This window comes from Saimiri boliviensis, chromosome 17 (assembly GCF_048565385.1).
Source record: "Saimiri boliviensis isolate mSaiBol1 chromosome 17, mSaiBol1.pri, whole genome shotgun sequence".
Lineage (NCBI taxonomy): Eukaryota > Metazoa > Chordata > Mammalia > Primates > Cebidae > Saimiri > Saimiri boliviensis.
The window spans coordinates 22268353-22284333 of NC_133465.1; the positions used below are offsets into that span (position 1 = coordinate 22268353).

Consider the following 15981-nt stretch of genomic DNA (forward strand, 5'->3'; position numbering starts at 1 on the left):
TTGGGTACATAGCAGCAGCTGAAGAACACAACTCAGAGGATGCGGGGCAGGGAAAGAAAAGGAAGAGGGAAAGAGAAATGGGGGGCAGGAGTGAAACAGAGAAAGACAGAGACACTAAGAAAGAGTAGAGATGGCCGGGCGCGGTGGCTCAAGCCTGTAATCCCAGCACTTTGGGAGGCTGAGGCGGGTGGATCACGAGGTCAAGAGATCGAGACCATCCTGATCAACATGGTGAAACCCCGTCTCTACTAAAAATACAAAAAATTAGCTGGGCATGGTAGCACGTGCCTGTAATCCCAGCTACTCAGGAGGCTGAGGCAGGAGAATTGCCTGAACCCAGGAGGCGGTGGTTGCGGTGAGCCGAGATCGCGCCATTGCACTCCAGCCTGGGTAACAAGAGCGAAACTCCATTTCAAAAAAAAAAAAAGAAAAGAAAAGAAAGAGTAGAGATAAGAAGAAAGAGAGGCCCAGCACTGTGGGAGTCCGAGAAAGGTCGACTGCTTGAGCCCAGGAGATGAAGACCAATCTGGGCAACATGGCAAAGCCCTGTCTCTATTAAAAAGAAAAAACACAAAAAATTAGCCAGGCGTGGTGGTGCATGCCTGTAGTCCCAGCTACTTGGGAGACTGAGGTGGGAGAATCACCTGAGCCCAGAAAGTTGAGGCTGCAGTGAGCGGTGATTGCACCACTGCACTCCAACATGGGTGACAGAGTGAGACCTTGTGAAAGGAAGGTAGGAAGGGAGGGAGAAAGGAAAAAGAGGAAGAAAAGAGAAGGAAGGAAGGAAGAAAAGGAAGGGAGGGAGGGAGAGAGGGAAAGAAGGAGGGAGGGAGGGAGGGAAGGAAGGAAGAGGAGAAGGGAGGGAGCCGGGGAAAGGAGGGAGGGAGGGAGCCGGGGAAGGGAGGGAGGGAGGGAAGAGAAAGGAAGGAGGAGAAATTAAAGGGAACAGGAGGGAGAGATGAACAGTCAACAGGGCTGAACAGATGGAGCCTACACATACATACATGAAGATACTATTGTACAAACATGAACACACACAGTGAGGCTAACACAAAGAAGAATGTGACACATGGAACATGGACAGAGATCGGAATCAGGAAGCTTTTTCTGTAATGAGCTGGACTGCAAATATTCTAGGCAGTGTGAACCATATAGCCTGTGGCAACGATTCCACTCTGCTCTGTAGTGTGAAATCAGCCACAGACACAGTGTAAACAAACAAGCATGGTTATATTCCAGTCAACTTTATGGACACGAAAATCTAACTTTTACACAATTTTCATGAGTCATGAAATAGTACTCATTTGATTTTTTTAAACCATTTAAAAATGTAAACCATTATTAGCTTGTGGGGCATGGTATGCTGACCCCTGATGTAGGTGCGTGCACATACTCCACACGCGCGCACACATACACACACAGACACACACACAGCAGAGACAGACGACAGCAGGTGCAAAAAGAAAGGCAGAGGCAGGCAGGCAGAAACAGGCCAGGACAGACAGGCAGGTAGGTCAAAGGCAAGGCAGGCACATACAGGCAGACCCACATACACAGAAATCCCCCCAAACAGAGAGACCCAGACTGGCATACAGAGACACAGTTATACACAAATATGGACATGAACACAGACATCCAGGAACATATAATTACAGACACAGACATGGATGGGACCAAAGCAGACACAGACTGACACGGATCCAGAATCAGCACAGACACAAACTGATATATTGGTCGCACATGGTAGTCACACTTATAATCCCAGCACTTTTAGAGGCAGAGGAGGGCGGATCACTGGAGGTCAGGAGTTTGAGACCAGCCTGACCGACATGGTGAAACCCCATCTCTGCTAAAAACATAAAAATTAGCCAGGCATGGTGGTGCGTGCCTACAATCCCAGCTACTTGGGAGGCCGAGGTGGGAGGATTGCTTGAACCCGGGAGGCGGAGGTTGCAGTGAGCCAAGATCATGCCACTGTACTCCAAGCTGGGCGAGACAGTGAGACTTTGCCTCAAAAAAAAAAAAAAAGATGCATAGAAAAACTAATAGAGAAAGAAACAGACACAAAGTCTCACACACACACACCCCCACAAAAATCCAGCCTCCAGGGGCAGCTGCAGAGATGGTGAGTGAGAATGAGGGAGCGAGAGCAAGAACAAGTAACTACATGGAGAGTGAGAGGAAAAAAGTGTGAGGAGAGGGGGAAGCCTAGAGAACAGGAAAAAATCACCTACAACATCAGAGGACAGGGAAAGTATTCAAAAAAAGTTCAAATAAAGAAGGAACAGAGAAGCAAGCAGGCTGTGGGCAGACACAGAGAGCAGGGTGAAGAGGAGAGCTGCAGGAACATGGGCGGGTCCAGGCCAGTGGTGCCAAAGCAATGGGCAGGTCAACTCACTGTGAGGGCAGGTCCAGGGATGTGGGAGGAGGATTCCAGGTACCCGGGTAGCCGAGCATCCAGTCTGACCAGACTTTCACACTGGGGAGCAGCTCCTTCAGGTCCGGGACGAAGGAAGACACCTTGATGTCGTCTTGGTCATCCTGGTCCTCAGGAGAGGACAGCTGAGCTGCAGAGGCAAAGGGTGAGAACTGGGCCTATGCTGTAGCCCCCGAGTGAGGCCTGGGGCGCTGGGACGGCAGCAAGCTCTTAGGGAAGGGAGACCAAGTCCACAGGAAACCTGGGCCCAGAAGCGAGGACCAGCTCCAGCACCTAAGAGGATTCTGAAAAGCAGGACAAAGAGAGAACCAGTGTACTGGGTCTGCCCCTGGACACAACTGCTTTGACTTCACCTGTGGCTTGACTGAAGCCTCTACTCTGGCCTCTAACCCACCCTTCCAGCTTTCCTTCAGCACAGTACCAAGATGTCACCAGAGTTCTTGCCAAAACTGCATAACCTGAATGTAATCATAAGGAAACATCAGAAAAACCCAAATTGTGGGACACTGTGCAAATGATTTATATTCTTCGAAAATGATAAGGACATGTAGGACAAAGAAAGACTGAAAAACCATCCCAAATTAAAGGACACTAAAGAGACACGGGGACATCTAAATGCAAAGTGTGCTCCTGCACTGGATCCTAGAGCAGAAAAAGGCCTTTTCCCCCTTGCTATAAAGGAATTAGGGCAATTGGCACAAACTAAATAAGGTCTGTAGATTCAATGATAGTCCTGTATCAATGCTGACTTCCGATTTTGAGAATGGTTATTAAGAGAATATCTTTATTATTAGGAATATGAAGTCAAGTATTTGGGGTTAAAGGGCCACCAACTCTGTAACTTAAAATCAAATGGTTCAGAAGAAAAGGAATAATAACTTTTAAGTATGTGTGCATGGAAAGAACTAAGGCCACATGGTAAAATGGAAACTGGGGAATCCGGGTGAAGGGTATATAAGATTCTCTGCACTATTCTTGCTACTGTTCTGTAAATCTGAAGTAATTTCAAAATAAAAAGTAGTCCTTCTGTCCTTAAAAAAAAAAGGCAGCCTCCGAAGCTGGGGACACTCACAGAGCTGGTGTGGCAGGTGATAGTGGCGTCTCATTAAGTCACTAACATTGATCTAGGACCTAAAAAGGCAGTTGTTAACCTTCAGCCCTTCCTTATACTGCCACAGCAATCAGGCTTAGACGTCTAAGGGCAGCCTTAAAGGATATGGGATACTGTCTCAACCTAAGGGCTATAAACAGCACCTGCTCTATCTGGTCCACAGTGGTGAAAGAACTCACCAAGTGCCACACAAAGAGAAACACAGAGATAAACGGGAAAAACGCAACATCAGTTATGGAAACTAACTTTTCTGGTTTCCTAAAGATGCAGAAACAGGCAGCAGCTGATAGGTACAGTGAAAATCCTAACTACTAAAAGGAAAAAAGAGGGAGGAAAAGAGTTCTCCAAAAAGGAGGAGAGGGCCTTAAGAGACGATCAGGCTGTACAAGGCAATGGGACTGGCTAGGCAGGCAAAAGGAAGAGGGCATGTTGTAAGAGGAAGAATGGGCTGCAGGGAGAACACACCGAGAAAGCAGCAGGGCCTGGTGAAGTCTGCCTGGACAAGGCCAGGCAGCTGGAAAGCCCAGCAGGCAGGGAGCTTCTCCTGCTTACCTTTGGCAGACTCCTTAAGTAAGTGGGTACAGCGCCGGACCAGTAGAGAAAACATGGCCAAGCCCAGAGCTGCAGCTTGTTCCTGGATCACAGAGCGGCACTCCTCCGAGAAGCAGTCTGAGGAGAGGCAAATGAAACTCTCAGCACCCCGGGGGACAAGGGCTACTTTTCCCTTCCTTACAAGACACACATCACTGGCCAGGTTACCGAGTTCCTTTTCCTTACTGAAGACTGGGGCTGTTGCCCCTCTCGGAGTGGTCACACAGCTAAGTACAAACGCACGTGAAGCACTGACCATGAGGTCTGGCATAGGGTATGTGTTTGATAAGATTATAAGGGTCACCAGTGTCAATTCCACATCCCTTCTATAGGAACACTTGCCTCAGGAGGGGCAGTTTCAGCTGGAGCTGCACAGTCTCTGCCTTTAGTTGCCTACTGATAAAGTAAAGCTATGGTAACAAGAACTCAGATTTAATTAACTCAGTCTATCGACCATGTAACAGGAGCACAGTCTTCAATTAAGATTGGAAAAATACACATTTAAAAACGATCCTCTCGAATCACCAACCTTTGTTCCATCCTTACTTCCTCTATGTCCCTCCTCCTAAGAAAACACACATGACACAAATAACCTATTTTCATGGAATGAGTTAATTTTATGCAGAATAGTCTTGGCACATAATAAGCACTTAATCAGTTTTGTTTTCTGTTTTCACAAATTCCTTCCCCTGCTGCTAAAAAATAAATCTGGCTCCCAATACCAGTACCCTCTTTCCGTTACTTTTTCAGCCTGGTTAACTAACTTCCTTCTGGCTGCAGGTCGCTGAAAGAAGCCATCTTTTTGGTGGGCAGACTTAACTCTTTGGTGGGAGCTACATGACATACTCCCAAAAATCTACCTGTCCCTAATCTTCATCAGTGGCCTTTTTCGAAAGCCACGTCATCTGACCTTGAGAGGAGCTGGTGACACACAGAAGGCAGCAGTCCAACACGCAGCCTCCGAGAAGGAGACACCACATACCCACAGGAGATAGAATTAGGGGCCAGGCTCACTAGCTCTGGCAGCAGCTAATCTGTTAATTCCCTCTCTAATACAGGAGAACTCTCAGAATCTCCCAAGTGTTAAAAGGATAATTAGCTACATGTCTGATCTCTGTCCCTGCCTGTATTTTAACCTCAATAGCCAAGAGGAGCCCTCTCATCAGTTCACTAGTCTTGCAAATCGGGCCCAGGTGAAGTTGTTACTCCAGGAGATGTAACCCAACCCCTATGATTCCTTATCATCTTTACCCAGGAGCAAGCATGATTGGGGTACACAAAGCCAGCCCCAAACCACTTCTGAAAGTACTGGCGTAAGAAGGAGCAGGCTGCTGCTCAGAATGGCCCAACATATGAATAGCATCAGTGTAGCAATTGTTTTATTGCGGCTTTCCCACCATCCTTCCAGATGCCGACTGGTCCCGAATGTCACCCTCTAACTTTCCAACTCAACTGTGGCAGGCAGTTAAGGAAGTGGTAACAATCCATGTGATAAGACAAGGGCACCACTCTCATTCCTGTCCTGTTAAGGCCCTAAACCTCTGTTAGAAAGAAAACAAGATCCAAGGGCCAAGAAGAGGGAGGATGGCAAGCAGGAAAGGGGAAGACATGTAAGTTGTCGAGAAAAGTTAACAATTTCTCCCCTTCACCCTCCCCACAGGCACCAGCACTGTCAGTGCTGCCCTGCTCAGTCCAGGCCACTGCCACGCCCAGACGACATCCCGCCTCTAAATAGCAACAGAGCTGGGAAGGAGGAGTGAGTCCAGAACAGAGGGAGCTGGAAGAGGACAAGTGGAGCCCACAGCCTGGCAGCTGACACTCTGAGTAAACATTAGTGCCCCTCATCAACCGGGCAGAAGTTACCTGTACTCAGAAGGCTAGCAGGGATGGAGGGGGATGTCCTGGCTCCAAGAGACTGGGATTTCATGAAGCACAAGGCTACAATAAGACACTCTGATTAGCCTGGACAAGGAGAAGACGGGAGATTTCTTTCACCAAGCCTATTTTTATTTTTATGACAAATGGCAATCCCAGGCTAGACTGTGTCTCAGAGCTCAAAGTGGGGGACTAGGGCTCAAAGGGGAGAATGAACTGCTTAAGAACAATGGGATCTGTGGTCCTTGCAGACTCCAGGTGGGGTCCTTTTTTAAAGGCTCCTGCAGTAAGGTCTGGAGACCAGGCAAGGTAGCAAGAAATGGAATCTCTTTAGTATAGATCTGAAAGCACTCAGCCACTTCCCAGGGCAGCAGCTAGAAGGCAGCTTCATGACTGCTCTGTCCTTGGTGACAGTTATGTCACCTCGACTCCCCCACCCCTCAGCCCCCTCCTGAAGAAAGGTTTGATAACACTGCCTGCTTATGTGTCTGGTCCACCTGATGCGGAGTATTAACCAGTAAGCTGCTCTGCTGTAATCAAGCAGGTGGAGATTTTACAGACAATCGAGGGGTCAGCATGTCTGAGTGCTGGTCAGACCTCTGACTGGCCATGTTATTTGGAGTACCTCCTGGAAGGCCTGTCCCTCTCCATGGCTCAGTGGTACTTCAAGCATATACTGAGCATGTAGAGTATGCTAGACTCTGTACAAGGTATCACGGAGCACAGAGCTACAAATAAAACACGGTCTCTGCAAACTTAGGACCTTTTAATAGGTAAAGAAAATTGTTATTTATCCAAGTAACCATGACAACTTGGGCCCAGTGCCCCAAGGGCAAAACGCACTATGTGCATAGTATCTCCATGGGATGGGCTTCCGCAGGCTGGAAACCATCAAACACGACTCCTTGAAAGCATTTGCCATTACACAAGTGGGTAGGAAAACAGCATCCAGGTTCCCAGAGTCCACCCACTTTGGGGCTAGACCTAGGAAACTGGCCCTAGTCTGACGAATGCCCATATATATCCCTAGGGTTGGGCTGGGCCAAGCCAACAAGTGATGTGGGTGGGGGAGGAAAAGGCATTGTTTGCCTTGGTATTTGCCTAGGTTCCTCTGGCTTTGTGTCAGGTAGCAGGAGCATGACATGAGCTGAGGAACTCATTAACATTGTGAAACAGCCTTTCCCCTTCTTTCCAAAAGCAGCCTTGCTTAAGGGTTTAGGGTAATGGTTTTCGCTAAGGAAGTCAGACAGAAATATTTCTTTTTTTTTTTGAGATGGTGTTTTGCTCTTGTTACCCAGGCTGGAGTGCAATGGCGCGATCTCAGCTCACCGCAACCTCCGCCTCCTGGGTTCAGGCAATTCTCCTGCCTCAGCCTCCTGAGTAGCTGGGATTACAGGCACGCACCACCATGCCCAGCTAATTTTTTGTATTTTTAGTAGAGACGGGGTTTCACCATGTTGACCAGGCTGGTCTCGATCTCTCGACCTCGTGATCCACCCGCCTCGGCCTCCCAAAGTGCTGGGATTACAGGCTTGAGCCACCGCGCCCGGCAGAAATATTTCTTACTAAGAAAGTCACCTGAGGTCTGAACTTGGTTCTGCCCCTTCCCACATGCTGGCAGGTGACCACAGCTCCTATTATTTCTATGGCCAAATACCTGCTCAGACAGAAATATTCTTCTTCCTCCTATATAACAGGGAGACTTTCTCATTTTTTCTGAGAACATATTCATGGAAAACATAAACCAACTGTCGTCAAAGTTGCATGAAATCAGGAAATGGAGCGGCCGGGAGAAGGCTGCCATGTGGCCGGATGTTATGTATTTCTAATTAGTGCTATACATCTTTCAACAGCAAGTGTCCTTCTGCTGGGAAACACAACACACTGCCCTTGTTATTGTAACTGTCAGAGAAGTGCTTAAACAGATAATCTCCAGGAAAAGTGATAAACACGTCCCCTCTCCCACCAGTATGTGTGCGATGGTGCTGCCAAAGCAAAGCTGTGCCTGACAGCTCCAGGATGGCAAAGCATCCTCCCGCAGGAAATGGGACTGAGGCAGGAGGGGTGGAGAGGGAAGAGCAGGGGATGGGAAGCAGGCCCACCTGCCTGGGCCCTCTAAGCTGAGCCAAGGGATGGTGGTTCAGAACCACTGCTTCTAATCAACACCAGGACAGGGTACCATGTTTTTGTCAGGGAGAGATTTGAGGGAAACCAGTGTCAGTGGGATGGAGTTTGGCTGGTCACAGAAAAATCTGGCAGCAATGGAACTATCATAGTTCCCTTCTTCGTGCACACGGCCCGTTTCCTGGCAAGAGCCTAAGAAGAGCAATGAAGAGAAGACACAGGATGGATGAGACCTAAGTCTAGTACTCTGACAGCAGCAGAAGGGATTCAGAGGGCACTGAGCTCCACTAGCCATTCTAGCCCAGAGAATCAAATATCTGCTCAGCTACTTCACTCATAACTGGAGAAAAATGCAGGCAAGACCACTTACTCACCAATTTCCTCCCCACTGTCTCCTCCCAAAGAAGGGAAACAAATGGTCAGTCACCTCCAAACTAACACCACCTGGAGGCGATTTATTGGCTCTTATCTTTCCGACATAAGGCTGCTTTTCTCATGAGTCAGTTACAAGTCAGACACAAGGCTGGCACGGTTCCTGAGCAGCCCACCAAAACCTCCTTGTCTACAGGAAGTGGGCAGTGAGAGCATCTTTCAGCTGCTGCTGCTTGAGCCACAGAGTTCCCTGTGGCAGCTGCTAGCTGAAGAGGAGGTAGAGGAAGGAGTCGCTGTGTAAGACCAGACAAGAACAAAATCTCAGAGCAAAAGCAGAGATGCCTTTTCATCATTTCATTCCCTGAGGAGCAGAACGAATGAGTTAGCAGAATCAGGCACTAATACACCAAAGCATTATTCATGCACAATGGCAAAACAGAGGCTGACTGAGTATAAAGCCATAACATCTCCCTAAACTGATATAGCCAAGTGGCATGGCATGAATATTTGTCCCCACCCAAATCTCATGTCGAATGCAATCCACAGGGCTGGAGATGGGGCCGGGTAGGAGGTGGGAGGTGTCTGGATCGTAGGGGAGGATCCCTCGTGGCTTGGTGCTGTCTTTGTGGTAGTGAGTGAATTCTTGCAAGATCTGGCCTTTTAAAAGTATGTAGCACCACCCCACTCTGTTCCTGTTTTCACCGTGTAAAGTGCCTGCTCCCCTTTCACCTTCTGCTGTCACTGTAGCCTTCCTTCGGCCTCCCTAGAAGCCAACATGTTTCCTGTACGGCCTGCAGAAGTGCAAGCCAATGAAACCTCTCTTCTTTCTAAATCATACAGTCTTAGGTATTTGTTTGTAGCAATCCAAGAATGGCCTAATGCACCAAAACAAGACAGAAGAAGGTGGAGGGCAGTGTTTCCTCCCTAGGAGCCCTCATTGTCAGTGTTCCATTCGGATTTCCCAAGATTATAAAACTGGTTTCTTCTAAAGCTCTTCTGAAAGTAGGGAGATATGGGGGCAAAGGAAATCTCAATCTCCTAACAAAATGACCTCTCCCATTAATTCTGAAAACACTTGAGTGCCCAACCGTGGAGGATATAAAGGAAAGTAGGATCCTGTCTACAAGAAGATAATAATCTAGTAAGGAAGACAGGAAGAATACATACATATTCAAGTAACTCTAATTCAAGACAATGTAAGGAAGATGGAAGTGAGGTGTGTTTCTGTCACCGGAGAGAAAGAAAATCATTTCAGCTAGCATGTATCGAAGAAGGTTTCATGGAAGAGACCTTGATTTTTACTTTTATTTTTGAGACAGATTCTCACTCTGTCATCCAGATTGGAGTACAGTGGTGCAATCTTGGCTCACAGTAACCTCTGCCTCCTGGGTTCAAGCAATCCCCCCACTCAGCCTCCCAAGTAGCTGGAATTACAGGCACGCACCGTTTCACCATGTCGGCCGGGCTGGTCTCAAACTCCTAGCCTCAAGTGATCCACCTGCCTCGGTCTCCCAAAGTGCTGGGATTAGAGGCATGAATCACCATGCTCAGCCGGAAGAGACCATTTCTAAGCTGGGCTGGAAGAGACGAACAGCGATGGAGTTGTAAGATGCAGGAGGGAGGCCGGGCGCGGTGGCTCAAGCCTGTAATCCCAGCACTTTGGGAGGCCGAGGCGGGTGGATCATGAGGTCAAGAGATCGAGACCATCCTGGTCAACATGGTGAAACCCCGTCTCTACTAAAAATACAAAAAATTAGCTGGGCATGGTGGTGCGTGCCTGTAATCCCAGCTACTCTGGAGGCTGAGGCAGGAGAACTGCCTGAACCCAGGAGGCGGAGGTTGCGGTGAGCCGAGATCGTGCCATTGCACTCCAGCCTGGGTAACAAGAGCGAAACTCCGTCTTAAAAAAAAAAAAAAAAAAAAAAAAAGATGCAGGAAGGACCACATGTACTGCTTGAGGCATGTAAGTACTGCGTGTGAACTTGACTCAACAGTGAGGGAGCACCCACTCAAGTTCTTGAATGAGGCAAAGAGGAACTATTTCATAAAGATTAATCTAGCTAAAGCATTTAGGGCTAATCAAGGTAGCTGGAGAAAGGTAACAATGAGGGAGACCAGTTGGGAAGCTAAGAGAGCATGAACTTGTTTGAAGCAAGAGAAATTATAAGTAAAGCACTTCATAAAAAATTACTGCAGCAAGAAAATCAAAAGAGGCCAAGCGTGGTGGCTCATGTGTGTAATCCCAGCACTTTGGGATGGTGAGGCGGGAGGACTGCTTGAGAGCCCAGTAGTTCAAGACCAGCCTGAGCAACACGGTAAGACCCTGTCTCTACCAAAAGAAAAAAAAGAAAGAAAAGAAAAATCAAAAGAAGGTGGAGATAATGCTATTGGAGGGGAGGCAGGGGTGAAGACTGCTGGAACAGGTCAGAGACTCTCACAGATATTCTCGGCAGGTTCCGGAAGGATCCTGAAAACTCAAGACTAATGACTCACCAAACGAGATCCAAGAAAGGGGCAGAAACTCAGGACTGCCAAACACCTGGAGGGAGAGAGGTGCCTGTGTGTGGAAGAGTCCCCAGGCCCCCTCCCTCTTGGCTCTGGGCCAAGTCCTGTCTTTCCAGAACAAAGACACTTCAGGGGGTCAGAAATACTTGAGGAAGACCTAGCAAGAGGAGGCCTGGGAAGTCTGAACTGGCGCTCCCTGTGGAAGCCATTAGATATTCAGCACTTCATTTGTTTCCAGTTCTTGTATGAGTACAGCTCCAGGCTGTGGGGTGAGAGGCTCCTCTCTGACGTAATCAGGAAGCAGCTGCAAAATTAAGGAATCCCTTATGACATCATAAAAAGGGTCGATGGTTTACTGGGGAAAGTATAAAAATTAATTACATATTCCCACATGTCACCCTTCCCCTAAATCTGTACACACCCTCTCCCACCTCCACACATTCTCATCAACAACATCCAGAAGCCACCTCAATGGACAGGATACAAAAGTGCAAACAAAACCCAGAGAAAGTTCTCTGATGCATGCACATTGTCTGCCCACCTATTTGGAACTTAACAGCAATACCTTGTCTTGGAATTTTTACACATACAGTATGTTTCCGCAACAGAATTATAAGCCCCTTGAGGGCAAGAGCTATGTCAAGACTTCACATCCTTGAAAATTAGCACCATAAAGAGGTTCAAGAAACATTTGCTGCTCATAATAGTAGGCACACTTGCCTCTCTCACTTGTGGAGCTAACCAAGAATGACATGATTCCACTGTGGCCAGACATCATAACTAAGGTATTCTGAGACCTATGTTAAGCAAAGAATATTTACATGCATTATCTCAAAGATTGACAACAGGTTTTTAAGTATTATTCCCCTTTTTCACATCTGAGGAAACAGGCTCAGGGAGGCTGAATGATCTGCCCAATAACACAGGCTAGTAAGTGCCAGAGCTGGGATCTGAATCCAGTTCTGTCTGCTCTCATGGCCACATTGTTTGCATATCTGATTTTCAAATCCCTGTGACTCCAGCTTCACACTCCAATTGCCCCTCTCTCTTCTGCTCTGAACATGAAAAGCTCAGACTATTCCAACCACAGTTCTGTAAGCTCTGAGACGACGACCACGTGGAAACCAAAACGAAAAATGTGCTCATTTACAACAGTACCAAAGAAAATGAAATATGCAGGTATAAGTCTAACAGAACATACAGAAACTCTATGCTAAAAATCTGAAAATGCTGATGAAAATTAAAGACAAAGCCAGGTGTGGTGGCTCACACCTCTAATCCCAGCAGTTTGGGAGCGGATCACCTGCGGTCAGTAGTTCAACATCAGCCTGGCCAACATGGTGAAACCCTGTCTCTACTAAAAATACAACAATTAGCTGGGCATGGTGGCGCATGCCTGTAATCCCCAGCTACTCAGAAGGCTGAGGCAGGAGAATTGCCTGAACCTAGGAGGCGGAGGCTGCGGTGAGCCGAGATCGCGCCATTGCACTCCAGCCTGGGTAACAAGAGCAAAACACCATCTCAAAAAAAAAAAAAAAAAAGAAAGAAAAAAAAATTAGCTGGGTGTGGTGGTGTGCAACTGTAATCCCAGCTACTCGGGAGGCTGAGGCAGGAACAGGAGAATCACTTGAACCTGGGGGCAGAGGTTGCAGTGAGCTGAGATCGCATTATTGCACTTCAGCCTGGGCAACAGAAGATGACTCCATCTCAAAAAAACACCCAGGAAAATAAAAAACCACCTAAAAACTGGGGAGATTTACCATGTTCATTAACTGAAAGACTCAGCATTATAGAGATGTCAGTTAATGGTTTAATGCAATTGCTATCAAAATCTTAGGAGAGTTTTATGTAGATAATAGATTTATAGGCTTAATGCAATTGCCATCAAAAACTCAGGAATGTTTTATGCAGATAAAGCCAAGCTTATTCTAAAGCTTATTTGGAAAAGCAAAGGATCTAGAATAGTTCTAACAATTTTGAGAAAGAATAACGTGGGATAAATTCTTCCTGATGTTAAGTTAATGAAGAAAGGGGCCGGGCATGGTTCATGTCTCTAATCTCAGCAATCTGGGAGACCAAGGCAGGACTGCTCGAGACCAGGAGTTTGAGACTAATGTAAACGACACAGCCAGACCTCATCTCTACTAAAATTAAAAGAAGAAATGGCTTTTCAACAAATGGTACTGAAGCAAATAGACATCCGTATGCAAAAAAATAAAGAAACTAAACCTTGACCTAACTTTCACACTTACACAAAAATTATCTCATAATAGATCAAAGACTATATAAAACATAGGACCATAAAACTCTTAGAAAAAAGTGGAAGAAAATCTTCAGGACCTAGGACTAACAGTTCTAAGACTTAATGCCAAAAGCACAATCCATAAAAGGAAAAACTGATACTGGATTTCATGAAAATTAAAAACTTTTATACTGCAAAAGACCCTGTAAGAAGATGGAAAGGCAAACGATAGGCTAGGACAATCTATTTGCAAACCACATATCTGCCAAAGAACTAGTATCTAGATTATATATAAAAAAACTCTTAAAGCTTGGCCAGGCACAGTGGTTCACGCCTGTAATTACAGCACGCTGGGAGGCCAAGGTGGGAGAACTGCTTGAGCCCAGGAGTTTGAGACTAGCCCTGGCAACACAGCAAGATTAGGTCTCTCTAAAAAAAAATTTTTTTTAATTAACTGGATGTGGTAACATTCGCCTGTCGTCCCAGCTACTTGGGAGGCAGAAGTGGGAGGATCGCTTCAGCCTGGAAGATCCAGGCTGCAGTGACCCATTACAGTGCCACTGCACTCCAGCCTGGGTGACAGAGACCCTGTCTGAAAAAAACAACACATAAAGAAAAACAAACACAAACCAAAAAATAAAAATAAAAAACCTCTCAAAACTTAACAGTAAGAAAACAACAATACATTTAGAAATGGGCAAAAGACATAAACAGATATTTCATCAAAGCGGATATACAAATAGAAAATAAGCACAAGCAAAGATATTCCAGGTAATTAGCCATTAGGGCATGGAAATTAAAACTACAATGAGATCTCATTACACATCTATCAGAATGGCTAAAATAAAAAACAGAACGACCACCAAATATTGGTAAGGATGCTGGGAAATCAGATCACATGCACACTGCTGCTGGAATGTAAACTGGTATAGCTGTTCTGGAAAATCATTTGGCAGTTTCTTCTAAAACTAAAAGTGTACTTACGATATGATCCAGCAATTGAACTCTGGGGCTTTATCCTGGAGAAATGAAAACTTACGTTTGGAAAAAAAAACCTGTATGTAAATGTCCTTAGCAGCTTTATTCATAATAGCCCCAAACAAGAAACAATCCAAATGCCTTTTCATTGGTGAATGGTTAAACAACTGTGGAATATCCATACCAGGGAATACTACTCAGCAATAAAAAGGAATGAACAGCTGATACGCACATAGGCTGAATAGACTCCAAGAAATTATGCTTAGTGAAAAGCCAACTTCAAAAGGTTATATGCTGTATGATCCCATTTATATAATATTCTTGAAATAATATATTTATAGAGATGGAAAACAGATTAGTGGTTGCCAGGGGTTTATAATGGGGGCTGGAAGGAAGAAGGGATGGTTCTAAAGCGTAGAGCATGAAGGGGTTTTTTGAGTGTTAGAAAAGCTCTGCATCTTGATTATGGTAATAGTTACATGAAGCTACATGTGTGATAAAATGACACAGAACCACACACACACAAGTGCAACACAACTTGTGAAATCTAATTAAAGTCAGTGGCTAGCAATGTCAATTTCACGATATTGAGATATACTAAAGTTATGCAGATACTAAAAATGGGGAGGAGAGGTGACAGGTGCATAAGACCTCACTGCACATTTTTTAAAACAAATTCCTGTGAATCTATCATTATTTCAAAATAAAAAGCTGTTAACAAGTAAATACAACAAAAAAAGCAAACCCAAATAAAACCCAAAAAGACCTGACACAGCATTCTAGAAACCTTTACACAGAAAAGGGTTACTCAGTCATTTGGGTGATACTTTCTCAATTAACAGTAGCCAATTACCCTGTCCAGACGCTGGAGCCCCTTGTTATGGTCTGCTGCCTGGCCTGAGCTGGTGGAGATGCCCAATTGTGGCTCCTCACTTGAGTTGAACAAGAAACTGTCGGGGGTGGGGGGGAAGAAGAAGAAGAAGAAGGGGGGGAGGGGGAGGAGGAGGAGGAGGGAGAGGGAGAGGGAGAGGGGGAGGGGGAGGGGGAGGGGAGGGGAGGGGGAGGAGGAGGAGGAAGAGGAGGAGGAGGAGGAGGAAGAGGAGGAGGAGGAGGAAAAGTTCACTGAAGACAGACCTTCTGTCTAAAGAATAAGGAGTAAAGCAAGAGAACTTCACCATCAAGGCTATGAATCACTGGCAGTAAATTCCACATCAAGCAGCACAAAGCGAGGGTGATGAAAAAGTGAAGAAAGATGATGAATGACTCGCAGAAACTGAGTGAGCAGTTTAAAAATGTTCTTGCTTCTCAAAAATAAGGTACATCAGGCATTTTCACTGTTGGTTTGGATCATCAACCAGATGGATATTAAGGTATTTATTTTTGGCCAGGTGCAGTGGCTCATACTTATAATCCCAGCACTTTGGGAGGCTGAGGCAGGAGGATCACTTGAGCCCTGGAGTTTGAGACCAGCCTGGGTAACACAGTGAGATCTTGCCTTATATTTTAAAAAGTTAAGTAAACAAAAAGGCCAGGTATGGTGGCTCATGCTTATAATCCCAACACTTTGGGAGGCTGAGGTGGGAGCACCACTTGAGCCCAGGAATTCAAGACCAGCCTGGACAACATAGTGACCAGCCTGGGCAACATAGTGAGACCCTGTCTGAGACCAGGAGGTGGAGGCTGCAGTATTATAGAGTGATCATGTCACTGCACTCCAGCCTGGGTAACAGAGCAAGACTCTGTCTC

The 15981-nt window shown here is 46.2% G+C and overlaps 1 protein-coding gene across 3 annotated transcripts in view; it reads right to left on the minus strand.

The window, feature by feature from the left end:
* Positions 1 to 15981, minus strand: part of SMG6 (SMG6 nonsense mediated mRNA decay factor) — a 255604-nt gene that overhangs the window by 124205 nt on the left and 115418 nt on the right. For all 3 annotated transcript variants that reach the window (XM_003933086.4, XM_010343667.3, XM_010343666.3), the window contains exons 11-12: positions 4101 to 4217; positions 2399 to 2567 (exon numbers count right to left, since the gene is read on the minus strand). In XM_003933086.4, coding sequence (XP_003933135.3) covers positions 2399 to 2567; positions 4101 to 4217 — 286 coding nt within the window. The remainder of the gene's footprint in view (positions 1 to 2398; positions 2568 to 4100; positions 4218 to 15981) is intronic.